This window comes from Asterias amurensis, chromosome 2 (assembly GCF_032118995.1).
Source record: "Asterias amurensis chromosome 2, ASM3211899v1".
NCBI classification, from domain to species: Eukaryota; Metazoa; Echinodermata; class Asteroidea; order Forcipulatida; family Asteriidae; genus Asterias; species Asterias amurensis.
Window position 1 is genome coordinate 8,347,740 of NC_092649.1, and position 27,459 is coordinate 8,375,198.

General features: G+C 39.3%; 1 protein-coding gene across 5 annotated transcripts in view; it reads left to right on the forward strand.

Moving 5' to 3' along the window:
• Window positions 1–1,255: 1,255 nt before the first annotated feature.
• Window positions 1,256–27,459, forward strand: part of LOC139954308 (6-phosphofructo-2-kinase/fructose-2,6-bisphosphatase 1-like) — a 51,781-nt gene continuing 25,577 nt past the window's right edge. For 2 of the 5 annotated variants that reach the window (XM_071954052.1, XM_071954054.1), the window contains exons 1-6: window positions 1,256–1,618; window positions 20,961–21,086; window positions 21,438–21,537; window positions 22,721–22,747; window positions 26,107–26,170; window positions 27,335–27,409. In XM_071954052.1, the coding sequence (XP_071810153.1) occupies window positions 1,441–1,618; window positions 20,961–21,086; window positions 21,438–21,537; window positions 22,721–22,747; window positions 26,107–26,170; window positions 27,335–27,409 (570 nt within the window). In that variant the 5' untranslated portion in view covers window positions 1,256–1,440. Of the gene's footprint in view, window positions 1,619–6,621; window positions 7,436–13,091; window positions 13,526–20,960; window positions 21,087–21,437; window positions 21,538–22,720; window positions 22,748–26,106; window positions 26,171–27,334; window positions 27,410–27,459 lie in introns of those variants that run through there. The other 3 variants (XM_071954056.1, XM_071954055.1, XM_071954053.1) reach the window with 3 other exon arrangements.

The window sequence follows — 27,459 nt, forward strand, 5'->3', positions numbered from 1 at the left end:
CTCTCCACTGCTCGTACCAAGTCAGTTTTTAAGTTAGTATTTGTTTTGAGTAATTACCAAACGTGTACCGTCCCTTAAAAAAAAAAAAAATAAAAAAAATAAACGTATTCCTTATGAAGGTGGAAAAAATGCGGGTAGGCCTATACCCTTGAGTAAAATCTGTCAACAATAAAAATAGTTGACGTAACATTTCAAAATAAATCACAGTAGATGCACATTGCACACTGTGAGAACATTAGTTTATGATATTCAATCAAAAGAGCATTGAGTTTGACCTTCTTCTGACTGGCGCAAAAAAAGAAAATCTTGAACATAATATAGCACTCAGATATTTCTGTTGGTTGGTAGACCTTTAGGAAACATAGAGCTTGTTCGAGTGATAAAAGATCCCCTTTTAAAAATCAGATATGGGTCATTATTTGTTTACTTTTGTATTGATAAACAATTACCGCGGTGGATGGCTGGGACCAAAATTTCATTGACTGTTAAGCAGTAAATGCTGCTAAGCAAATTTCGTTACAGAAAAAATGGGCACCAGTTGCAACAATGTGAAACTTTGGCTGGTTATAACCTGGAGCCAATTTCATAGAGCTGCTTGAGCAAAATATTCGCTTAAGCCCGAAAATAGCTTAATTTTACACATGCTTACTGGCCAAAATAGTCTTACCATTTATACATTGAGTGGAGTCTTCCGGTAATCTGATTTTACTTGGCAAGGATTTTTTTGCTTAAGCAAAATTTTGTGTTTAAGCAGCTCTATGAAATTGGGAGCCATGCAGGCTTCATGAAATTTGACGGACCCTGGACGGCGAATGCGAGCAAGTAAATCATGCAGGGTCCCCAGCCGTAGTTGGAAGTTCTCAGAGCCAAATTTCATAAAGCTTAGCAAAAAACTGTTTGACAAAATTCTTTGCTCAGCAAAACAAATTAAGTTGAACCACAGTCACCGTCAACCAACGTAAATTTAATGTAAGTTTGACTTGTAGTATAGCTGTTTGCGGGTTCTATTTCTATGGTTACAAGCAATACTTTTCTTTGCTTAACAAGTTTTAAATTGTGCTTACAGGCTTATGAAGACGTTTTTTTGACCCCACACTATTTTTGCAGTTGGAGCCTAACAAAATATGTCCAATGTGCAGTATGCAATAAAACACGTGATCAGAAAATACGCACGATGTCATGCAGAGCATGAAACGACGTGCGCAATGAACTTGAACCTGGAATTGAATCGAAGCGGTCGGCCGGCTAAAAAAAAGTGTATGTAATGTTTGTTTGCTCTTACTATGTTGTGTCTGCACACATGAGTGTTTCTGCATTTTATTTTGCAACAACTTTAATCTAATTCCCAGCGTTTGTGTGCAGAAACATTAGAAGCACTCTTTGCAGGTAACATTGGAGATCATTTACGTGCGGTAGAATCCTGCATTTGAGGCAACAACAATGTTCAGTGGAGGAGGAAAGCAGAGGAAAGATTCAGACGATCAGAAGCAAAATAGCCGCGAGTTGTCCAAATACCGCCGGGCTTCTACGGGTACCGCATCGTACGACAAATGGAAATTATATCGGCAAAGATCGGAGTCGACTCACGCTGGCAGGAATGTTATATCGAGGCTTGGAGGTAAATATTATCATTTGACACATAGCACAAGTTTGACAGTAAGTGATAACATGAAATGAAAATGCACTATCAAAGAATTGTAAATATTGAGAGAGAGCAGCGCGGTTACAGATTCCCCAGAATATGCTGTAGAGTAGGACACTGTATATGAACCGACCCTTGTTAATGTTGTTAAATGCATGTAGGACGAGTAGGAATGCCGGTTGTTTTTGTTTTTGTTTTTAACTGGAGCAGCAGGGAGACGGAGCTGGGGGACACTCAATACACTCTTCAGCCAGCAGTAGGGCTGGGTTCTCAGCTGAATGATGCAGAGCCAGAACTAAAGTCTTAAAGAATATATATTCTCCTCCATGTCCATATGGGCAGTAGACTCGGCTCAGGCTCTGTGTGTATAAATAAGGGAATCAATGTATGTGTGGTGAAGAGGTTTTCAACTAGTGGTTTAATCCCAACGAGGCCTGGTTTGATGTCGAGGTAAATTATCAAGAACCAGGCCTTCGCGGGTTTAAACCACTAGTTGAAAACCGATTCAACACACTTTGATTCCCATTCATACCTTTTCGGTAAAAAAACATCAACACTTTTTGGTCACAAAATAAAATATATGCAAAAATTTAATTGTTCAATAACCCCTCCAGCTATGAAATGGTAAGGCCCTCCGCCGCCCTCGGGTAAACAATTAAGGGAATGCTGTGCGCATCGCGCGTATCGCATGATGTGGCTCAACTGTTCCGGCCGTTGCTCTCGACTCGACCAATAGGAATGAAGAAACTGTCTTATAAGCACAGGTGCAAGCTCGCGTGTCACGCCCATGTTTCAACACTTTTTACTTGTCCTAAACAAAGGATTATACACAGCCACGTGACGCGCTCTCCACCAATAGGAATAGCGAAACTGAGGTATTATGAGGTATTTCCTCACATGTTTAAAACTGACATTTCTTTGTTTTCTTTTGTTTATGCTTTGCTGACAATAATGTCAGATTAGGAAGATCCAGTGCACAGTAGTGTTTACTCAGGATACAGTTCAGTTGTGAGTGCCATGACTTTGATAAAATTTTAAATTTCTGTGCATTGACAACCTGGTCCAATTTCAAGGCTCTGATTACCATTGGATTCTGAGTTAAGTCGTCCGGCAAAGCGCATACTCCTACGGGGCGTCTATAAACGCAGAAATCCATTAAGCACTACAGTATGAAATTGGGTCCAGTTTGATTGATCACTTGATTGAGAGTGGCACAGTAGAAACAAATACAACCAGGACAAGTTCTGGTGGCTGAGTCACCAGGGAGTAGGTGCGAATCCTGGTCATGGGATTTTTGTCTCCCGGGGCAAATCACTAAAAACTTTGGTAATGACTCAAAAAAGAAATCAGGCATAGCACTTAATATAAAGGGACACATTACCTTGGATTGGGCAATATAAAATGCATTTGAAAGCATTTGTTATGAAATAAATACACGCCCTTGGGGCGTGATAAAGCGCTGCATAACCAAGTATTATTGTTATTTTTATATTAGAAACATGTTTTAACAAAATATGCATCACAGTTGCATGGTTTCCCTTTTACCATGAGCATGGTAAAAGGGAAAAAGCACTTTTACTTTACAAACTTGTCAAAAATTTGGTTCTTTTAAAAAAACGGTAAACCTTGAACCTTGAACAACTAGACTAAGTTTAAAGACTTTCCAAAATAAGGTGAGCCTGTCAATCATTAGCCCGAAGATGTGAATATCGCACTTTGCACTTCCAGGCTTGTGACACCAACCAGCCTTCAACTTGGCAGTTACTATAATTTGAAGGTCGGCCAGATGTACCTTTGACCTTAAATGCCATAATACGTGGTGTACATGTAAAACACCTTTAACGCTTATTGTGTGTAGCATCACATCAGAAGTATGTGTGAACAACTATCTAATTCAAAGACTATTGGGTTTGTGAGTCGATTGGGGCTGATTAAACAAAGAACAACGATTGATTTTAACTGCAAATCAACAATCGTAGTTGCTAAAGTATAGTGTGATGTCACAATACAACTCACTATGATCATATTGACAATTTAGTCTTGCGATAAATTTGATTGCTTTTTGAAATCAGCCCCGCAGGACCCAATTCCATTACTTTGCTTCCGCCAAATGCTGCGCTTGTGATCACCGTTCTTTGCTTACACGGCAAACTGTAAGGGATCAACGAGGGAGTCATAAATTTTTAACCAGAGCGCGATTAAAAACAGTAAATAATTTCCAAAACACATATATTGTACCTAGAAGCTGCTGTTGCTGTGGGATACATTGGTTGCTAGGGGATACATTGGTTGCTATGGGATAGTACATCAGTTGCTTCATGTGTAGTACCTTGTAAGCTTGGGCGATATCACGATATTATCGATACTAATTTGGAAACGATTTTGAATTTGGATTGATTCGGTTTTAATCGAAATATCGCGATATCGCAATATCGCGATGTATTTCCTAGCTGAGACATCTTGCACCCCATAGGTTTGGAGTAAAGTCAGAAGAATAGGTCATTAGAACACCTTTCTAATGCTATGACTGTCTCTTCTACAACTTTCACTGGGAGTTTGAAGACTGATGATGTCAATTGTCAAATTTAATTAATCGCGATTAGATCGAATATCGCGGTACATTGTCAGCGATATATCGTGAATAAAATAAATCGATATCGCCCAAGCTTTGTTTGCTGCGTGTATAGCGCGGTTTCTAGTAAAATATTAGACATCATGTGATACGCTCTAAACCAATCAAAAGGCACAATATGTGCAAGGGGACGAGTGTTAGTTAATAATTGCACAGCACAGTAGCACACTACAAATTACACTAACCCGAAATCCATAAATTTATGAAATATTAAAATTAACAGCAAAACAGATCATCAACATCTCGTAGGCTTTAAAAACAACTTCATATACCTGAAATTTGGCCCTGTGAACTGACTTGGACTAGACTTGGTTCGATTTGCTACATATTATGCTACGTAGACCTTTTCGGAAATACCTATTGCGCAAGCCTAATTCCATGCCTAACGCTCTTCGAGTATTTGCAAAACGATCTATAATTGATGAGCTTTTTGCATAGAACCTGAAGAACGCTGAGTGGGTCATTGTGCGTGCAATTTCGTTGTGAGACCATTTTTATGGACGCGCATACGCCATATTTTGTATGCGTGTATGTCAAATTATTTTCCCAACAGTAGACGGCACATTGACCAATGAAAACACATAGAACCGTCTATGTGCGCTGCCATCTTGCCATTTTGCTATACACGCTTGTCACGTGATGCTCATTTTGCCATACACGCTTGTCACGTGATGCTCATTTTGCCATACACGCGTGTAACGCGCGATGATCATTTTGCCATACACGCGTATCTCGCCGTATCGATACGCCGTATCCACAGACGACACAGAGGGTAGCTGAGCTCAGTGTTCCCTGAGTTCTATTTATACGGCTTTTTGTAACTTGCGCCCTCAAGTGTCAAGTGAGTTGGCGGATTGCTTGACTGGTTTCCTGGTCTAACAGTAGGCCTAATGATTACATTATTTTGTTGGACAAGTCGTCAGCATGCAGCGTGTGCATAATGTTTGTACATGCAGTGTAATTTCCTTAGAAATGTTACATCTGGCAGCATCCAATTAGACAGTTAAATGTATCTGGCTGTTTTCACGAACATAAGTGTGAAGCATGTTCAGGGTACATGTAGTACTGCTGACTTTCGGCAGTGAAGTTGTTCGCGCGCAACAATGTGGTGAAATACTGTGATGTTATGTGGAGTGCATGCATTGGATTTATGAACAATTGATGAGAAAGATTTGATACAATCGGAATGAGGTCAAGTAAGGTCAATCTTTTTTGTAACTTGCAGGTATTGTTCTGCCTATGTACAGCAGTAGGCAGTGTGGGAATAAAGTGGAAATTCATTATCCCAAGAGTCATAATGTAAACATACATCATCTATTGTCCTAAAATAAACTGAAAACAATTACACACATTGTTATTGTAGAGATTTCCTGGAAACCTCTTTAAAGCGATTATTTTCAAGTACATCATATGCAGAGCTGTGACAACACAAACAATCCCTCGTCCAATCAACTGATTTGGCGTGCTGCATATATATTGTGGAATAAATGGATTAACAAAGACTTGATGATATCGGAACTGGGTCAAGTCTAACGCAACCTTGACTATAACTTGACAGCATTCTTATTGGGAATGAAAGTGGAAAGTCTGATTCTCAATAGTCAATAATTTGTTTTTAAATAAACCGAAAAATTGTTAATTTCCTGGAAACCTCTTCAAAACTGTGTACTCAAGTATACATCAAGTACATATATTCACTGTGTGATAACAATGAAAAATCACTCATCCATTCAACTTAATAATAATAATATTTATTCGGGCAATCACATTTACAAGCACATATACATACATTAAAAATATTTAAGAAAACAAAGTAAAACAACAGTGGGGTGCCCAGGAGAGCATAAAAGTTTAAAAAATAACTGTCGTCAAAAGGCGTATGTCTCCTAAAACCCTAAAAATACATTAAGGCAAGAGGAGGCATATAAAAAAAGCACAGAAGACTTATTTATATATAACTTATTTGCATATAACTGTAGTGCCCAATCTTCTCAATGCTCCCATCACACACCCATCACTGACCCCCTCTCTACCCCCCCCCCCCCCACCCTTCTATACTGGTACTTCCCCCATGTCATGTAGGTCAACCATGGGCCAATAGATCAATAGTGGCAAACAAACTGACAGATAACACCAGTTTATCATTGAGGTCATCATTCAACAATGAGCCATTATTAGGCAATGAGGTTCTATTTCTGTCCAGTAAAGTACTTAGCATATCATTATGCACACTGCTGAATATTGACAGAGCTATCACCTGATCATGCACAGGCCACATGTTTGCAGTGTGTGGTCAGTGTTTGCATGCAGCAAACAGCAGAATACAGAAGGGACCCCATGACTTGTCTAATTTGGAATTCACCATTCAAATGCATGCAGTGACTAGCGAGTGAATCATTTTGTTGGTTTTTGAGTGCTGGGTTGATGGAAAAGTACATCAGTTTGCAATTCAGTGGTTTTAAACACTGGACACTTTGTGTGTGGGCTTGAAGTGTGGGCTCTTGTGTGTAGCAGTATTGTTTCTATTTAGTTAGTACATACTTGAAAATCAGAGCAGAACAAAGGAAGCTTCATTCATAGACATTGTTTTGAGAGCGAATGCAATAAAGTACTACAGTACAGCTACAAGGGCCTTTCCAGTGACTGTCTGACTGTTGTGGATTGTGCATGTTGTGTTCATGCCTTAAGCACGTGGAAAATGAATCAGACAATGCTTTTTTATTGAGTCGAATGACCTTCAGTGTCAAGTATTGAGCAACATTCGTCACGGTACATGTCCATCCATGCTGTTGCACTACAAACGTACAGTGATTAATGTACATGGATCATCCATTCTGAGTGGTTATCAAACTTGTAAGGATCTCTTTATTTCAAACTTGACATTTTTTTGACCTGGATTTGAGGATTATTTAACAACGAATGGTGGAAATTTATAGACTTGACAAATTCCTGGAATAATCTGGAACTGGAAGTGGAAGAATTGAAAGGCAGACCTGACAGACTGCGAAACTGGCCATATCAAGTCTGTCGTGACAGGTGTATGTTTGTGTGTGATTGAGCGTTTGCTTTTCATTGCTTCAGTTGTGAATGTGAATTCACTTTTGGTTTTCTTTGTGCTTCCTGCAAAACACGTGGAGTGATCATGCCTATATCAGAACCATGTAAGTACCATGTAGATTGTAGGTAATATATGAACGTGTAAGGCGGAACAATCGTAGAAGCAGTTGAAAAGCTCTCAAAGTTGTAACAAAACTATTGAATTATTTCAAATCATCTAGCCTACCTATAGTACTAATTATGCAATGTAGTAGCTAAGTTCTATACTATATCCTACGTTATTATATTAAGATGTGCTTTTTTATCCATTCATTCATTGACTAGCCTTGGGATACTAAAAAGGTACTTCCTAGAACTTTTTTATTTATTGATTTGCTCGTTCCGCTGTCACAATTTTTAGCGAAAAGAACCTCATCTCAAACACTTAACTTCTAGGAGTACCAAAAAGATAAAATTCTCTTATCAATAGACCGTATTGAATATGGCATCACGCGGCTCAAATATCTGACCTACAAGATGGCGTCTGTGCGTGTGCTTGCTTGTGTGCATGTATGTGCCGTAGAAATCAATCTGGGAATGTTACGTGCTGCGTGCTTCGATGATGTACGCGTTTGGACGCGCATACGGTTTGCCCTACAAAGATGGCGACTTTTCATAGCAAAAAGGGGTTATTCAATACGGTCTATATGATGGAATCCAAAATTAGTTTTTACATAAAATACTACATCAGTAGCTAGTCAATCCATAGTTGCGATAATGTAACCCTCCTGCCGACGGCGGAGCCGACTCCGCCGGTCGGCAGGAGCTGGAACGAGGGTTACGTTATCGCAACTAGTCAATCCATAGAGCAAGATCAATCCAATCTCAAGGCACAGTGTAAAAGCATGTTGCATACATGATCAGTACTGTACATGATGTCTGCACATTAAATATTTTGTCTGGTCTGACCAACAAAGCACTTGTCTGTGACAGCCAAACAGTCAAATCTCACATCTGGGTGAGGTGTGCTGTTCAGCTGACCTTGTAAAACTGCAGAGTTGTTGAATTTTGTAATCTGATCTTTGTAAATGATTAGCCAATAGTGGGATGTTGGTGACCAACATTTAGCGTTTTTGAGATTTGGCAGACACAATGCTACAACACAAAGGTTTGGATAAATTTGTGTGTATCCCTATAACCCAAACAGTACACTCCTGTCACGTCCGCCATACCTCAAAATGGCTTATTGTTTTCTGCTTGTGACTCTAGTATAACACGGGATCATAGTCAGTCAAACACGTAGGCCTATAATGTCTTAAATTATTTTTAATACCCCATATTCATGTTTGTAAAGCCATATTCTTGCATTTATTTGATATTAGTGTTCACTGGACATTACATCATGTACGGGAGATTTGTAGTGAATGCATCATGTGATTTATGCCATGATTCTGACACATTTCCTGCTGAGAAATACATGTAACTAGACAAAGCAATTTGATGACTGGATATATTTCGTACCTCATCTAAAGATATTCACTTGCTACATGTACATGTACATTGTATTGGAACGCATGCCTGTCATAATTTCTGTCTGGCTGTATGAATAATTACATCTGTGTATAGGCACTGAACACTACGTTGGTAATATTATGCAAAATTGTTGTTAGAAAAAAACGAGCAATGGAGAGCTGTTGATAGTATAAAACATTGTGGGAAACGACTCCCTCTGAAATAATGTACTTTTTGAGAAAGAGGTAATTTCTCACTAAAATAATAAAAGACTTCTAGCTAGAAGTCTTTTATTACTATCTGAAAGCACAAATTTGCTCGCTCCGAACATACATTGTAGTTTTTGAGAAAGAAGTAATTTTTCACTAAAAGTGTTTCAATTAAATTCATGACCTCAGCTTAGGTCTTGAATTCAAGCTTCTGAAAGCACACAACTTATAGTACGTTCACTTCTTTGACGACCAATGGAGTTAAAATTTTCCCAGGTTTGTTATTTTAAATGCATTTAATGTTGAGATATTGACCATGAGAGATAAGACTGCCTCAGGGTGTTTGACAATTACCAATATTAGTATTAGATTTCTCGAAACGCTAGGATTAATCCTAACTCGAGTTAGGATGAGCAACCCCTCCTAACTTAGGAAGGGTTCAAGGCGTCATACGTACTTGGATACAGAATTGAACCTGTCCTAAGTCCTAAGATGATTCCTAAGTTAGGCTGTGCCTTTAAGGCCACTTTTATGGCACCTTCAGTCAGGTGCGTTACTGGAACAGAGGGGCTAGCAACCCCTGTGCTGGTCTCTCTCTTATTTGTCTTCTTCTTGTATACCATCTATGTACAGGTAGTAGATCTCTACAATAGTAGACCGATCCATTAAGCTCCACCCCGTTGCGTATTGAACAATCACAACACATAGAAGGTCCGACAAATAAGGTCCGACATGCTGCGTGCGCGTATCTTGGCGCGTGCGGCAGAGTTGTGCAGAACTTGCATTGGAGAGCCCCACGTGTTCTTGCTCACACGTGCGTTGTGGGCGGAGCCTACTGGATCAGTCTATTCTACTCTGACTGCAATATTACATAAATGGCCTACATCCAGATGACCCAATTTATCAATCTGATTTAGCTACTATGTATTGTATAGTTTGGATGCATTGGTTTGATATGGCGCGCTGCACTCATGTGACCAGTGCAGCGGGTACACTCACGTGACCAGTCCAGCAGGAGGCTGGGCGTCTGTTCTTATACGTCAATCATTTGATTAAAACTATGGTTCACAATTGCTCTTTATACATAAAAACTGTTGTTTTTACTGCAATAGGGCATGTGAGGAACCAAATTTATGTGATTGCGAAACGAGTGTTCAAAACAAGTCTTTTCATTATTGTTGTTATTATTTATATGGCTTTTGATACAAGAAAACAACTTTTAAAGACCCTTGGTAAACAGGGCTTTGGCCTAGGCTCAGGCTTAGGGTTTGTCCTTCTGTTTGAAGACCTGTACCGAGGGCACATATTTCGTGCAATTGATTAGCTTCCCCGGGTCGACCCCATGATCCTCGTCGGGGGATAATCCGAATATTCAGATTGTCCCCTGACAAGAGCTAATCGAACTTTCACTGTCACCCTCTCGTGGTGACGTCATGCACCTCGGGCCACAGCCCTAAGTGACCTACAGTTCCACAAGCAGGGCACTGAGCTGACCCGGGTAAGCCCCTGGAATGACGTCAAAGCTATTCGAACATACCGGGGGAAGATCGGGGTCAATTCGGGGAAGCTAATCGAGGGCACCCATCCATTTGGTGCCCAAGTCAAGGGCCAAGCGCAAGCCCAAGCGGTGGTTTCAAAAATGTCAGGACAGATAAAATAAGATTGAATAAGTAATTTATTGTGATGCAAAGAAATTTACCATTTGAAACACCCTCATACAGATGAAAAAACCTAGTACCGGTAAAATGTGTAGTGTTAAAGACTAAGTATCTTGCTACGTAAAATTGCTCATCAATTAAATAGTTCCACTTGTGGAAGTGTCGTGGCCGAGCGGTTAAGAGCACCGAATTCAAACTCTGGTGTTTCTGATCAGCAGAGTGTGGGTTCGAATCCCCAGCCATGACACTGTGTCCTTGAGCAAGACACTTAACCATTGCTTCGTCCTGGGATGGGGCGTAAAGCCGTTGGTCCCATGTGTTGTGTAACGCATGTAAAAGAACCCAGTGCACTTATCGAAAAGAGAAGGGGTTCGCTTCGGTGTTCCTGGTTGTGGATGCTTAATGCGCTGTAGCACCTTGTAAACCCTTATAAGGTGCTAAATAATTGGGTCTCAGAATTCATCACTGCAATAACCTATCTTTCTGAAAGTTTGTATATACTCAGCGCCCTGAGTACCTTGTTTGGTAGATACGTGCGCTATATAAGACTTCGATATTATTATTATTATTATTATTCCCCGACTCGCTCGTCCCTGAGTTGGCTACAACTTGTGTCACTGTCTGCAGACCTGCAGAAATGTACACAAACCAACCGGAAGGCCTTGCATTTATTATCTACCAGTACATGTTACATCATTGTACAAAAAAGTTAATGTTAAAAAGGATTAAACAGAACTAAGTATCAAATATTTGTAATTGTGTTTAATTGGTTAAAAATAATGAATAAGGAATATTTATATTGTGCTCAAAGCTCATGAAAGAAGGAGACAACCATAAAGCAACAGAGGGAAGAGGGAACAAAGGGAAACAAAAGAAAGAGAAGAAAAAAACTACTGAAAAGCTATTTGAAACAAATTAAATTTTGATTTGGTTGAACATTGGTTGATCATAACAGGCCTGTACATGCTTCATTTTTGAAAGGGCGAGGGCACCAACGCATTTTCTTCTTGGTAAAGGGCACTCGACAATGAAATTGTAGATTTCTACCGGAGCATTTCAAGGGCACCAAGGCAATGACCAGGGGGCTCAAAGGCAACTGCCTTTGTTGCCTCCGTGATCAGTGTCATAGTGAATGATGTACCAATATTTTACCATCATAACAAATATCGGATAAAATCCCAGGAGCTACAACATTCATGGGAAGGCTAGACCGATAATTGCTCCTCTACCACCCCCTTATACCTAGATACATGTAGTCTACCATTTTGAAAGGAAAATGCATTTCAAATGTGCTGAAGTTGTCTTTGTTCATGTGTTGCTTTACAGCGTTATTTATGAGGGATGCATTGTCCGGCCATGTACAAACCGCTGATTTCACAATGACTAGAATAAATATTGTCGTCTAGTTAATGAATCACAATTTCTTGATTTGCGGAATTCATAATCATAGACGTTAAACCAATGTTTGTGAGAGAGATTGGCTGTTGCCAGCTTGGTGTTTATATCCCCTTGTGGGAGTTTGCCGAGTTCCCTTGATGGGAAGATCATTCAAACTAAATGCACGATGTACACTACATGAGATCCAATAACATGTTTATGGTGCAGACCAAGGACTTCTCTCTGTTCTCCCATTGTTTGGACATGTTTATTTTTCAGATGTCGCAATTGGTTTTGTACACAAAATCTACTGGGGACTGTCCCCGGTGTGCCTTTTCGCAGATCCATTTTGTTAAAGTCCTCGTTTATCAATAGTAGACATGCCCACACACACAGACACGATTCGTCTATTTATAAAGAGATGCCACTGCCAGCTGTGCAAGAAGTGTTGACCCCCTCTGTTGACAAGAGTTGCACACTACGTTATTGAAATGGTTTTGGAATTTGTTATTTGTGACAGAGCCCTCTGTTGAAATGATCATAGGGCTATAAAATAATGGATTTATAAAAGTGAATGCTGACTCAGAAGTCAACATTTTGAAATGTAAATCATATCCTAAAAAAACCAAAACAAACCAGGCAAATCACTTAGTACTACTGTACACACTGAGTACAGTCTTATTAACTATCAGTGTTAAGGGTAACAAAATACCAAATTATATTCTTATCCCCCAATGCGAAAACAAGTTTTCATAAATAAAACACTGCATACTGCTGCGTATATTTCCTGTGTGAAAGAACCGTTTCATTTCCTGTTCCTGTAATTATCTTGGCCAGATCAAACTATGATGATCAAGCATTCTCAGAAGAACTGTAAACACCAAACCGAATTAATTCTATTTACTTGCTGAATCATAGGAACTTTAACATGTACTATGTAACACCCCTCCTACACTATTGGACCGATCCTAGAACCAGTTCACCACTGAGCAACACATTGTGTCCTATTGACACAAAGTCCTCAAAGAGTGACCCTCGAACAATAACGTAGGTAGGTTTAATCTTTCTGGATGGTTTCATACAAACCTGCCTCATTGTCCTTGGTATGTACAGAGGATGTTGCAGCAATTGATTCAGAGGAACCACAGCACCCCGAACGATTCGGTGACATTTCGCTTTTTGTGATTTGTTATGGAACGCTAAATGCAGGAGATTATGTGTGACATTTGGGTCGTGACTGACACTGTTAAGTACAAGGTTCTGCAGTACACATAGGTTTGTTTATTTGGGTAGCTGCTAGTGATCCTCCGGCCGGCCGGCGCAACCACCTCTGTATGCGAGGATCCTGGATTTCTCGTTGACTGTTGTGGTTTAGTCTTTAAATTGACTGACAAAATGTCTGGGTACCCATGGTCTCGGCTTGTTCATCCTGTGATAATGAATGAAAATGGAAAAATAGGTGAGTACAACAGAAAGCACAGTAACTGTAAGTTTGGAAGTTAATTGGGGTAAATTTTGATGATGAGCATTCACTTTTGAATGCTCTCTGTGCTGTTAATCTTGTAACTGTGATGTTAATGCTATGGAAAAGTGGCTGTGTACAAAGGCCTGGTGGCTTTATAATGCAACTGGTGAAAGTTCTATGGAATACAGCATCTGGTAAAAGGAATAGTATTGTATAGCAACCAGTACAAGTAATATTCCAATGGAATAGGAACTGATGAAAGTACTATCTCAATGAAATAGCAACTGATAAAAGTGCTACCCTTTGGAATAGCAACTGATAAAAGTGCTATCCCTTTGGAATAGCAACTGATACAAGTGCTATCTCAATGAATAGAAACTGGTGAAAGTGCTATCCCTTTGGAATAGCAACTGATACAAGTGCTATCTCAATGGATTGAAACTGGTGAAAGTGCTTTTAGTTGAATACAGCAACTTGTAAAAGCGCTACATGTATTCACAATCTTTTGCCCAGATTTTCACAAACTCAATCAGCACATTTGTGTTTTTAGTACATGTAGTGTACTATGTTTTGTTTGAATTTGATGAATTTGGTTAAACATTGACCAAACTATAAAGACCTAATGGAGAAAGGAACCTCCATGGTATAAGACAGAGATGGGTTAAAAAATATTTAAAAATTGAGCACCATGGTGAAAATGCAAGATTACAAATAATACTAAACTCAGAAAAGTGTACTCTGACAGTTAGACCTGGGCCCAATGTCACTTACAGACTGGCTTAAGCAGTTAGTTTGTGCGAGACAATAATCTGCTAAGCAAAATATGGTCGGGATACCAGCCACTGATGATGTTATTGGCACGTACTATACATGTTAGCTCTATTGATAATTGGGCCATGTCTACCTGTGTATTTCAAACAGTTGCTCAGTCATGGAAACATTTAACTACCTCTTTTTACTAAATGTACTACGTGTCAAAAGATCTGAATGGAAAACTTATTTCATTTTTGTTTAGAGCCTCTATTGTATTTTTTCCCCTTACCGGTAATACTTGTTCCCACAATGTATGTGCAGTCATGCTCACACTGCACAGTGAACTGTACATGTGCAGTCAGGAGTAGAAATCAGTGTTTTTTTCATGGAACATGTAGGCAGGTGGGCTAGTACAAGTAGCCCAGAATTTTTAGTAGCCCTGGTGAGATTTTGGTAGCCTAAAAAGCACATTACGTTCGTCTTGAGTCACAGCACACATTGGTTATCGAGAATATTTCATTTTATTGTACCATCAGCAGAGTTCATTATTGTTTGTGATTTTGATTTTGGCATTATTATTCCTCTAGCCCGACGGGCTATCTAACTGGACAAATTAGTAGCCCGGCTGTAAATCTGCAATTCCGACCTTTGACTGTACATGACGTAGTGTGTGTAGTAGGCCTACATTGTACATGTACACTTGTTGGATTGTGGGAGTACAGTACATACAGTATTGTTATACCTCGGTAACAAACTGTGAAGTTTGATTGGTCGAGAACCAATCACGTGACGCGCAACAAAAATGCATGTTACATGGCTCGACTGGCCGGGTAACATGAAAAGTGATGTACACCGGTGTACATCACCTTGATCGTTCCCAGCGTTGGTCGATTTCCAGCGCTGTGTACAAAACAACCGCGGGTTCGAGGGAAGTGTTTCTTATTAAAGAATGAATAGTCTGTTGTAATAATGTTTGAAGATGACAACAGAACTTGGAGAAGAGGGATAACAATTTTACAAAGGTATAACAAAACAATTGTTGCACGCTGTGACTGGGGTCCATTGGTTTTGTACACCCTCGGCTTTGCCTCGGGTGCCATTTCCTCCCTCGGGTGTACAAAACGCCATGGACCCCGTCACAGCGTGCAACAATTGTATACTGTGCACCTCGTCTGTTGGCAAGCCAAGATGTTCTTTTCGTGTGATTTTTGAACATGACAGAACAGTACATTGACAGCCATGGTATGGCACTTCAGGAAGTAAGATTAACAAAACCTGGCATGACAAAGCTTGTAATTAATCATTCAACGTATTTTAAAAACACACACATTGTACCTTGAAGGTGTTTGTGTTCAATACAGAGCCAGCCATATTTCTGCATACCTGTCAATGTTTGCATTATGAACTGTTCAAATCTCAACAGACAGGACGTGTCATAAAGTCAGACACAAGCTGCGCAAGATAAACACATGATGTGGCATTTGAAATAGTTACTCATCATAGATAAGTTGTTGAGCAAACGTTTAGACTATGGTGTTGCTTTTATACTTTGTACATAGTGGAAAGTACCTGTGCTGGCATGTTGGTTATTATTTTGTTTTAATTAGTGCATCAGTACAAGTACATATGGCTGTTTGTTTTTTTGTTTTTCACAGACCTTTTCTTTTAGGATTCTTTTAGGATTGCTAGTATCACAACTTCAGGCCATTTGCTGTTTTTTACTTTTGATATAGACTTCTGTAGACAGTGTGTCAATCTATGCTGTTTTGTGGCCAAGTGGTTTAGTGCACTATTCTGGAGTTGTCATGGTGTGGGTTTGAATCCTGTATGACACAACGTGCCCTTAAGTGGTTGAAATTTGTTGTTCATGACAATTAATTTTTGTTCGGATGAGTTTTTACAGACGTGATATTTTGCAGTTGTCCAGTGGATCCTTGAACAAGACAATTTTGAACATTAATTGCTTCTCTGGAGGGTTTTACAGTATTCATTTCATGGAATTTCCTGGTAGGCAAATACTGTTGAGAACTGTATCGTTGTATGACCACATAAAATCAAGAGTTTTGACATGTGCCCCTCTCTTCATATCAAACAATGATTTCATGGTGCAATCGCGAGAAAATGTTGAATTTTATCTGATGAGTAGGAAACAATTTGTGCCTGCAGGAAGTTCAGACCAATTTGGCTCTTTTGTAAACATGACATCACGCCACCGGGATCTGTACCTTTAGGAAGGAAATGATGTCAAACCGAAGTTTCAAACCTGCAAAAAAGAGCTGATGGAGGATGGTTTGACCTTAAATGCTTAGGATGGGTTCAATGCGTCCTTACGTCTATGGATACAGAACTTAACTCTTCTTAAGTCCCAAGATTAATCCTAAGTTAGGAAGAGTTTGGTGAAACCGATGGCTGGAGCATTACGTACAGGTGTGTTGACTTGGACCTGCTTGCCATAAGGCCATGTAAAAGAAATAAACCTGGGTTTATCAAAAAGAGGATGAGGATCTTTTATTTGTTTATTATTTAGGAAAAAAGAGTCATACAAAAACATTTCTGAACCATTGTAGTTATCTGTAGAAGTCTGAAATATGGATATCGAATAGATTAAAACAAATTGTGCCAAGATGAAAAAAACTTTGTTTTGGGGAGAAAAAGAAAAAGGGATGTCTCGCCAAAAAGGAACAAGAGGAAATGATCATAGTGATTTTGTTTACTTTTTGGCCCGTTTCATTATAATTAGTAAAACCCACTCTGTGAAAAAATCCAGTGCAAAGCCTTGATCATACTATTATAGCTTAATTGTCTGTATTTGACCATCAGCAGGGCAAGGGCATTGTATGATACATAGTGTAGTGACAGGAAGGTTAAATGGGTTGAGCTTTCCTTGAACCATTGAGGCTGGAGTTTGAACTATTCCATTTGGACAGTAGTTATGGCCTACCAGTCATCGATTTCCCTTGTATAGCTGAGCAAAATCCTATGCAAAATGTGTCAGTTGCTACTCAAAAATCATCATTCTGCTACTCAATATTATTAGCAATTTAGTGTGCACAAAATCTGTTCAGTCGCAATATTTTGCTATGGATGAAATTGTCCCTTCTTCCATACATCTAGTACTAGGAGGACTGTACAAACGAGTACTTTTTACTGTATGAACTACATGAATGAAGGGACAGAGAGTCCTGAAAAGGCAAGGCCAGTTTGAAGCACCTCCCCACAAACAAATCTCATGGTGACTTCACTGAAGTCCACTTGACACTGTATGCAGACACCCGCTTCTCAGTTGGGCTTTCACATCAAGTCCTTCAGAGTAAACATTGCCTAAAAATTCCAATTGTTTTTTAAAAATTTTAATTAGGCACCTTATCAAAACTTTTCCCGGACAACTTGTGGAAGGGTTTTCCCGAGACCACATGGGAACAACTGCTGGCTCCCAGTAGACAGCAAATCTAAGTGTGTGCGGTTTTACCAATATTAAACAAACGGCCCATAGAACTTTCCTGACAACTTTTCCTGGAGTTTATACAGAATGCACAATATTTTGTTGAGGGATAACAATGTAGCTCCGGAGAAACTTTTCCGCAAGTTATCCGGGAAAAGTTTTGATAAAGTGCCCTAGGTTTGACTCAACCACCAACCCAAATTGCAATTTAATAAATAATGACAGACTATTTATTTACGAACAAAGTATTAAATGCCTCAAATGAAGCAGATATTTCACATCAATGCTCTTCAAGCTCAGGAGTTCTCCATGGCTTTTTCTGCAGTTTTTGCCATTTCCCCATTTAAAAGCATGGAGGTGGGCTATGAAACCTTGTTGAAATAGGAAAATATCCCTTTCAACAGAAATTGCTTGAAATTCAACAGAAATTGCTTGAAGTTTTTTTTAGAAATTAGTTAAACAAATGGTTTCGATCTCACAAGTTCAAAATCAAATTTGTGAATAGACCTTATGCATTGACGTCATCCAGTGGCCATCTTAGTGGAAAAACGGTGACGAAACAATCAAAACGCACAGATTTGTACGCGCGGCGCACATGGATTGGCCAATGAACAACCTCCTTTTGACCTCTAGGTGAGGGCGCCCTACTGAAATGACGTCATGTGCATAAGATCTATACAGAGATGGGGTTTTTCATTGTGACCTTGCTACTCCAACAAGGCCGATTTAGTTTAAATTTTCTGTTGGATCGATGTTGATCACATGTCAAAGGAGATACAGTCATGCATACACTGTGTTTTTATAAAGTTTTTGTAAAGCCACTCTAGAATGAAAATGCATAGAATTGACCAATCCATAGTTATACAGATGGCTGCTATTCCACATTAGAATTGATTGCGGACTGCTTTCAGGAGCAAACATCACTAAATTGGCGTGCAAATTAAATTTTATAAAAAATCTTGAAGGGATTTGATTGCCCCTGGCAGGTCCACACCTCGGCTAATATTCCATTTAATAAAAATGCAGCCATCCCCCCCAGTGACGTCCTATTTATGCCTCACTGCCAATAACGAACTTGATTTCCGACAAATTCTTGCTTCACCCTATGGCGGATCTTGGTCTTCGATCCGCTTCTGTATAAAGCAGGTTCCAGCCTTACATGTGTACTTCCAAATGTAGTGTACATGTACAGTGTATGTAAACTACATGTTTGGTTAGATTTGTATTAAATGCACAAATATACACAAATTTGTGTACTGATTAAAGCCGCCAATCTAACGGTTTATGGATTTTGTTAATTTTTATGGGAACTCAAACTGATCAAATTCCAAGAGTAAGTTGGTTTCCTATCATTGCATCATTGTCTCGGTACTATTTGAATTTCCACCAATTTGGACATTGGACATAAACTACACTGTACAGCAATCCATTATGCTTTAATGCTAGGTGTACATGTAGCTGTGCACGCTCTCTTAGTTATTAATAACTTTGCTGGTTGATTTTATTTGTACTTTGCTTGATGAGCGAGTGATTTTCCTTGTATTGTATAGCAGCAAATGCTATTGCTGCCCAAATTGTAGGCCTATCAGTTGCTACAATGTATACTGTACGTTCACATCATCTCAAAAATCTGCATTTGAAACCTTGTAGCATTCAGTGTTTTGCTGCAAGACTAGTTCTAGACACCCTCTCCAGCTTCAAAACTAACTTGAATAGACACTTCAGTCTTGGAAAGATAACATTTTCCTCTGTGCCAACGTAACTCCTCGAGTCGGGCTACTAAACATGTTTAGGTTACATTGCCATGCAAAGTTGCGACAAACTCATTCCCTATTAATGTCACGGCATGCTACGTGTATGTGATACATGTATGTCACAGGAATAGTAAACAGTCTTACAACTTCTTGGCTGGTTTTCCTTGTTATTGTCATGCCATTAAAAACAGAGAAACGCTATACAAATATTTTTTTTCCAAGGCAGTTTCCTTATTTTTGGGGTACAGTATGCATGTCTGATTACAAGATTTTGGGTCAGGCTGTAATGTGATTTAATCTTCTTGCAGACTGTACGTTAACACCCCCTGAGTGTGTAATTTCAAACCTGAAGGAGCAACTTAATCCATCAGCACAATTACATGTTGGTCCAAGGAATCTTTTCCTGGACAAGATATTTTAATTAAAACATGGCTGTTCTTGCAAACATTCAGTGGTATCCAGTGCATTCTCAGTGCAAGTGCATACACGTACACATGAACAAAACTGAACAAAACATGTATTTATTTTTTGGTCTACCCTTTACACCAACATAACCAATCAGGCATGATATTCTTTCAACTTTTGTGATTTTTGTGGCTTGGGAAAAAGCAGTAAACTTGTTAAAATAGCCAGCCTAGTGTACACCATGTGCATGCAGCCCCTTTTATTTTGATAAAATATTCAAACTTGTTTCCAAGGTCAATATATTATACCTTACCGAGAGAGATGAAAAGACTCGGCCCTTGTTATGACCAGATCTTCAGAATAAATATGTATGTATTTGAAATAATGTAGAGAGATAGTCTAAACCTCTGTGCATTCAGGGAGCGTCCGTTTCCACAACATGAGAGTTTTGTTTTGCAGAGGACACTGATTGGTAATTACTCAAAATAGTTATTAGCGTAAAACCTTACTTGGTAACGAGTAATGGGGAGCTGTTGATAGTATAAAACATTGTGAGAAATGGCTCTCTCTGAAGTGACGTAGTTTACGAGAAAGAAGTAATTTTCCACTAATTTGATTTCGAGACCTCAAGTTTAGAAATTGAGGTCTCGAAATCAAGCATCTATAAGCACACAACTTCATATGACGAGGGTGTTTTTTCTTTCATGATTATCTCCCGACTTCGACGACCAATTGAGCTTTAATTTTGACAGGTTTGTTATTTTAGGCATTAAGATACACCAAGTGAGAAGACTGGTCTTTGACATTAGTGTCCAGTGTCTCTAAGGGTTTTCATTTTTATACACTCCCAGGGCTGTATGCTTCGTTTTTGAAAGGGCAAGGGCACCAAGGCATTTTCTTCTTGGTAAAGGGCACCCTATGATAAAATTGCAAATTTGTACTGGAGCATTTCAAGGGCACCAAGGCAATGACCAAGGGACACAGAGGCAATCGCCTTCGTTGCCTCCGTGAAGTATCGGGCCTGCACTCTAACAGCTGTGAACTTACTATTGTTGAATCTGCTGATTTCTTACAGCATCATGTCCCAACATCTCCAATCCGCACGCTGTGATTGTGATGGTGGGTCTTCCAGCTCGAGGCAAGACCTACATATCCAAGAAACTCACACGATATCTCAACTGGATTGGAGTGACAACAAAAGGTAAGCATTTCTCACTCGAGGCAGTTTTTCTTCGTTCACCCCGAAAATCATTTAAAAGTTTAGCCAGTCGGTTTCCCTTGTGGTTAATTGATATTTGAAATAAAAAGTTGCATTCAAGTTGCATAGACTGTGCAAGTCTCGCACATATTTTAACTTTGGGGACCATTGTGGTCCCAACCATATGGAATTTTACTTGGGTGAGATTTTTTTCAGTCAATTATTTTAGTCTAACTTAGTTTATGACCATGAAAATTATATGTGATGCATCATTTGGTTACTTACGCCTTTATTGATTAGCAAATACAAGTTTTTACCATGTAATAGTTTACAAATTTGATGTTTTTCTTGCAGTTTTCAATGTGGGTGATTATCGGAGACAAGCTGTGGGGAATAAATCCAGCACTCATGAGTTTTTCAACCCACTCAATAAAGAGGCTCAAGTCATTAGACAGTAAGTTTGACCTGAATGCCATGTCAGACAGGGTAATATTTTTAAGACAACTTGGAGACAACCAACTGCACTGCGTCCAAAAGGAACACTACAGCAACACAAGAGACAATCTGCTATACTGTATTTCACTATCCCACAAGAAAATAATGAGAATACTGATACGTGAATGAGTTTTCTTATGGATAATTGCTTCAAAGTGGTTGCCTGTAAATTGCCTCGTGTAATGGCCCTAAATTGCCTCGAGGGCCATGTCATGGGAGAGATGGCTCGTGGGGGCCAGCAGCGCTCCATGCCCCACGAGCATCATGTGAAGACGCGGTCCGTTATGGACATAAAAAACAGTTTTAGGCAGTCTCAAAGAAGACGAAGCATTCCCATTTGAATGTTCACTCATTTTTCTTCAGGATCGTAAAGCGTTGTTTGATAAATTACTTGTGTGCTACCTAAGTGGTCATTGGTAGAAAGCATTGCAGTTGGTTGCCTCCAAGTTGCCAGTAAAAATGGCCTCACATGACAAGGCCCTATGAATAGTACTTTTATTACTCTTGATAAAATTTGATGGTTTCGTTGACAGACTGTATTCAAAACTTGATAACTACATGTACCTTGGTTTTTTTTTTTATGAAGAGATGTTCATAATAACTGGTCATACTTTAGTGCATGTACATGTATGTTACAGGCAATAGGGGTGTGCAATCCCTGATTGTTGCACAAAATTTCCCTAATTGCAAGATGCAAATTTGTGCAGCTCTGAGATTGATCTGTGTTCGTAAATATTGACATTAATTTACATACATGTATAAGTTCATGCTTCAAAAATCAACAACTGTTTGCTAAGTAGTTATCTAGTTTTAGGCAGAGCTCTTCAGAGGTACATAACACAGGGTGCGTTCGTCTAGCTTCCCTGGGTCAACCCCGGTGTGTTGCGGGTTTTTTTTCCAGGACGAACTTGGGTAATTATCTGCACACGTTTGTCCTGGAAAAAAACACGCCACACACCGGGTCGACCCAGGGGAGCTAAACGAACGCACCCACAGTAGTCAATGGTTCAAGTCCCACCTCTGTCAAATTTGGTATCAGCCAAAAATGTATCCAACATGACGAAGTCACTATCATACGATACAATATGCAAACTGAGAATTGGTTTTGACAAGGACTTTCATTTTCATTTGTCCTTCCGCAGAAAGGGACCTTTCTTTGAAATGTTCTCGTAAGTGACGCTTTTTAACATCTCACATGTATAACTGGCATCAAATGTGTCACCTACATGTATACGTACATAATGTATAGCTGGCCATAAAATGCATGCAAGCTCCTAACCTGCTTGTTTCCATGCTTGCTTTCACGCCATGGATCATGATCAAGTGAAGAACATTCCAGGTCTTGAACATTCCAGATCTTTAGGGATGATTAAGTTTGCTCTTTGAACCAATGACAGCTGTATGCAGTTAAATGTGTCTTCTCCATAGTGAACACCAAATGCACCCAATATTTCCCTGATAAGACTGAATAATTGGATCTTTGGGGATATTGGTAAAATTTGGTCAAAGACTGGTATTCTTTTGGACTCAATGGCAAGAGAATAATGAAAGAAAAAACACCCTTGTTGCACAAATTTGTGTGCTTTCAGATGCCTAAAAAGGCTTCAGTCCAGAATTCTTTTCATATTTTGAGAAAACAACAGTACTTTTGCATATTATACTATCAACAGAGCTCTCTATTGCTAACAATGCTTCTTTCTTACTGGCCACATATATGCCCATCAGGGCCCAAATTCATAGAGCTGCTAAATGCAGAAAATACTGCTTACAAAATCCCTGCTTAGCAATAATGAGCAGGATACCAGTCATAACCTGTACATGTGACATGATATTTTGGTTGCTTACCGTATTCTTGTTCTAAGCTTATTTTTGTTTTGCTTAGCTTAATTTTGTTTTTCTTAGCTTATATTTGTGCTTAAGCAGCTCTATTAAATTGGGCCGTGGCCTTGGTTGAACATCTGAGCTAGACTTGATTTGTCTGTTGACGATGCCCCCCATCATCATAATGTAGGCCTATTTACTAGAAGCAACCAAGTCTTTCATACCTACACTGTGGGTCATCATACACTTCTCTGAATTGTCTCTACCGACCTTGCCCTTAATACATGAACATTACGGTTCATGAAATGCTCATCATCTACGTACATGTACGCACACTGCAGTAAATCTCTCAAGCCAGCATACTACACGTACGCTGTACATAAATGTGTGCACAAACGTACGTTGTACATGTATGTCAGCACATTTCTAGAACTCCAACTGTGGAATATTCCATGGGGTGGGATTCTTTAATTTAACAAAGAGCAACTTGTAATTCACTGCCCTGTGTTGAAGGGTGTTGTAGGTCTCGAGAGACGGTCTTGAGACCTACATGTAATTTCTTGACATCTTGGCTGTCTTCTAGGTATTTCTCCAACAGGATTTTGAAGACTCTGTTATTATCTTAGCCTTGGTCCTGGAAGCATTGATCCTTGTGCCCCTTGACCTTTCAAGACCCTACCCTACATTGATTCAGATCTCTGTATAAAGATCTATAGACAAAGGAACCCAAAATAATATTGAGTTGTACAATCTTCTTCATGGCCTCCGTGATAGTACATGTATCAGGCCTTGTGCAACCTCGTCCCCATGGTTTACTTTATTTTCAACCATGTTTACAATAGTAAACCCTGGGATGGAAACTCCTTACTTGGACCCTGATTGGACAACGACTTTACAATAATTAATAGAATATGTTCTACATACATGTATACAGCCAGCCGCCGGTAACCAACAATGTACAAACCAGCTATTGAATCTGGTACTGTACTACGAGATTATGACGAAGATGTGTTGAAAAGTAGCCATACTTTTTTTTACTTGCATTCGGATCCAAAAATTTTGCAAATGATCCAATTCCAGGATGAGAGAGCGGTCAACCTTGTAACCCCTCGACACACCCTGGGGACAAAGTTGGGCCTTGTGTTAACTTGTACACCTTGCATTGAGGTCATTAGTGTATGAAAACCTACGACTAGTCTATTCATTCATGGCAGGCACAAAACAAAATTGTGCATTCTTAAGCTACGAGCATCCCATTTCTGTCTTCAGCACATTGATCCATGAAATTTATCAATGCCAGACAAACCTGGGCAATTCCATTAACATTTAATAGTTGGAAATTTACATCGGGATAGCTACCGGTCAATCTCGGTGGTCTGTTTGGTAAGACACTGCTCTAGAATTGCAAAGGTTCGGCCTATTGGTTTGAATCACACCTGAGTAAAATGCCTTTCACTGAGCTCAGGAAAGTACTGAGAATACATTGTGTTAACACACATAGGTGTATTGGGGCATATGGGTAAAACCAAAATTAATTACCATTAATATTGCCATATAAACCTCGCATTTGTTAAAATTTAGTATCTTGTTATAGTTATTATTTTTATGCCAGTCCATGCTCAAAACAATTGAAAATAGCATGCTTTCAATTCAATAAGTTATGCTGAACTTCAGCGGTGGGCTGTTAGTTGGTTGACATGAATTTAATTTTTAAGCTTAAAATTACTTTGTATCCCTAGTTGCTTGCTAAATGGTCTGTCCAAAAAATAAAATATGCTAGTGTCAACTCAAAGCTTATCAACTTTACTTTAGGATGTGCCCTTAAAGGCACTGTACACATTTGGTAATTGTCAAAGACCAGGGTTCTCACTTGGTGTATCCCATCATTAACATAAAATAACAAGCTTGTGAAAATTTGGGCTCAATCGGGCATCGGAAGTTGCGAGAAAATGATGACAGAAAAAACATCCTGGTTGGACAAATTTGTGTGCTTTCAGATAGGAATAAAAGACTTCTAGCTAGAAGTCTTTTATTATTTTAGTGAGAAATTACCTCTTTCTCAAAAAATACGTTACTTCAGAGGGAGTCGTTTCCCACAATGTTTTATACTATCAACAGCTCTCCAATGCTAGTTACCAAGTCAGTTTTTAAGTTAATATTTGTTTTGAGTACATGTACATACCAAACGTGTACCTTCCCTTAAAGTATGATAATTTATCAATCTGTTTCATCCATAAAGGATCCAAACATACTTGTAGGCCCTATTCAATTTGTTGTTTTGATTATATTCTGGTTGTGGTTGCCAAGGATTCCCAGGAAAGTTTAGCTTAGTCGCTGTAGTAGTCAAGCATTCCATGAGAGAACACAAGAATGGAAGTTTCAGCTTTAGATGTGGGATGAAAACCCCAGAGAATTATTCTGGGGAAACCCTCGGAGATAGATACATTCGGGACATTGTGTAGGGCTTGGAAACCCCATCCACAAAGTGGCCCCAACAGGATCGAAGCGGAGTCCTAGAGGTGGAAGGTGAGGAATGATACCACTTCACCAACCTGACTGCCTTTGACTTCAGACTGTGCCCTCAACTATGATAACTTATCATTCTGTTGACATCGTTTCATTTATTATTGACCTCGCATACATTTAAGAGGACAATAATTCCTTGTATATTGACTGATGGTACTTTTGTTCTTTGTTTCTTCTCAAGGCAATGTGCAATGGAGGCCCTTCATGACATGGCCAGGTGGTTCGAGACAGAGGGTGAAGTTGCGGTGAGTACTCTGACCATACTTTACAATTGATTTCACCTTCCCTTCATCGGAAAGGTCAAAACAAATGCTGAAATTCAAGTGAAATCCTTAAAACAAATACGGATTAACCAAGTTGGTGTGATTTAGTGATGTTTTTGCAGTTACTCGAAATTATGATATATCTTCAAAAATATGAACGGTAATGATCAAGGACTTACTTAATTACTTACTTGCCCTGTGGAAGTATTAGTGGCCCTGATTTTAAACCTTGAAGAAATATAGCATTTTAACAAGTACATACATGTACATGTACATGTACACACGTATGTAGGTTGCACAGTTTTTAGTAGCCCACATTGTGTAAGTTGAGTAGTGGTGTTCATTAGCCCACAGGTTTTTTTATTAGTCAATGTCTGCCAGGCTAATGTTAAGGGTGAGCCGTGGAGCTTCAAATGGGGCGTAACCTACAGTCCACGAATTTCATTTTGCAAAGGGCCCTTCTATTGTAAATCATTTAGTCAATAATATCGAAGTCTTATATAGCGCACGTATCTACCAAACAAGTTACTCAAGGCGCTGAGTATATATACAAACTTTCAGAAAGATAGGTAATTGCAGTGATGAATTTATGAGACCCAATTATTTAGCACAGTTTGTAAGGGTTTACAAGGTGCTACGGCGCATACGGCAGCCACAGCCAGGAACACCGGGGCGAACCCCTTCTCTTTTCGAAAAGTGCACTGGGTTCTTTTACATGCGTTACACAACACATGGGACCAATGAGAACCTTTAAATTGAAGAGGCATCAAGGCCAAGACCAGGGACAACAGAGGCCTTGCCTCAGTGTTTTTCCAGGCCTGATCCTTAAGGGTTGAATTGAAATATTTTTAGTATGTTTATGTATGTTGTTGCTTAGGTTCTTGGCGTAAGGGTGAGGTGCTGGAAACCTCTCACCTCTAGTATTTCTTAAACATGGTTCGCTCCTGGTGGCCCTGTTTAGTTTAAATTTTTTACTCTTCTTGTGGTTTTTAAACCGCCTTTTCTATTTTCAGTGCTGTTTTTAAAGTATTGTTTATTTTAATGGAAAGCGCCTTGAGGCCTGGCATAAGGCGCTTTATAAATACTCTATAATTATTATTATTAATCCGTTGAGATGACTGATGTCCGAGTGTCATTATTTCGCAGGTTTTTGATGCCACAAATACAACAAGAGAGAGAAGAAGAATCATCACTGAGTTCTGTACACAGAGATGCTACCAGGTGAGTTGGAGCCGTAGTTAAATCGAAGACAGACTGAAGCCCGGTTCAGA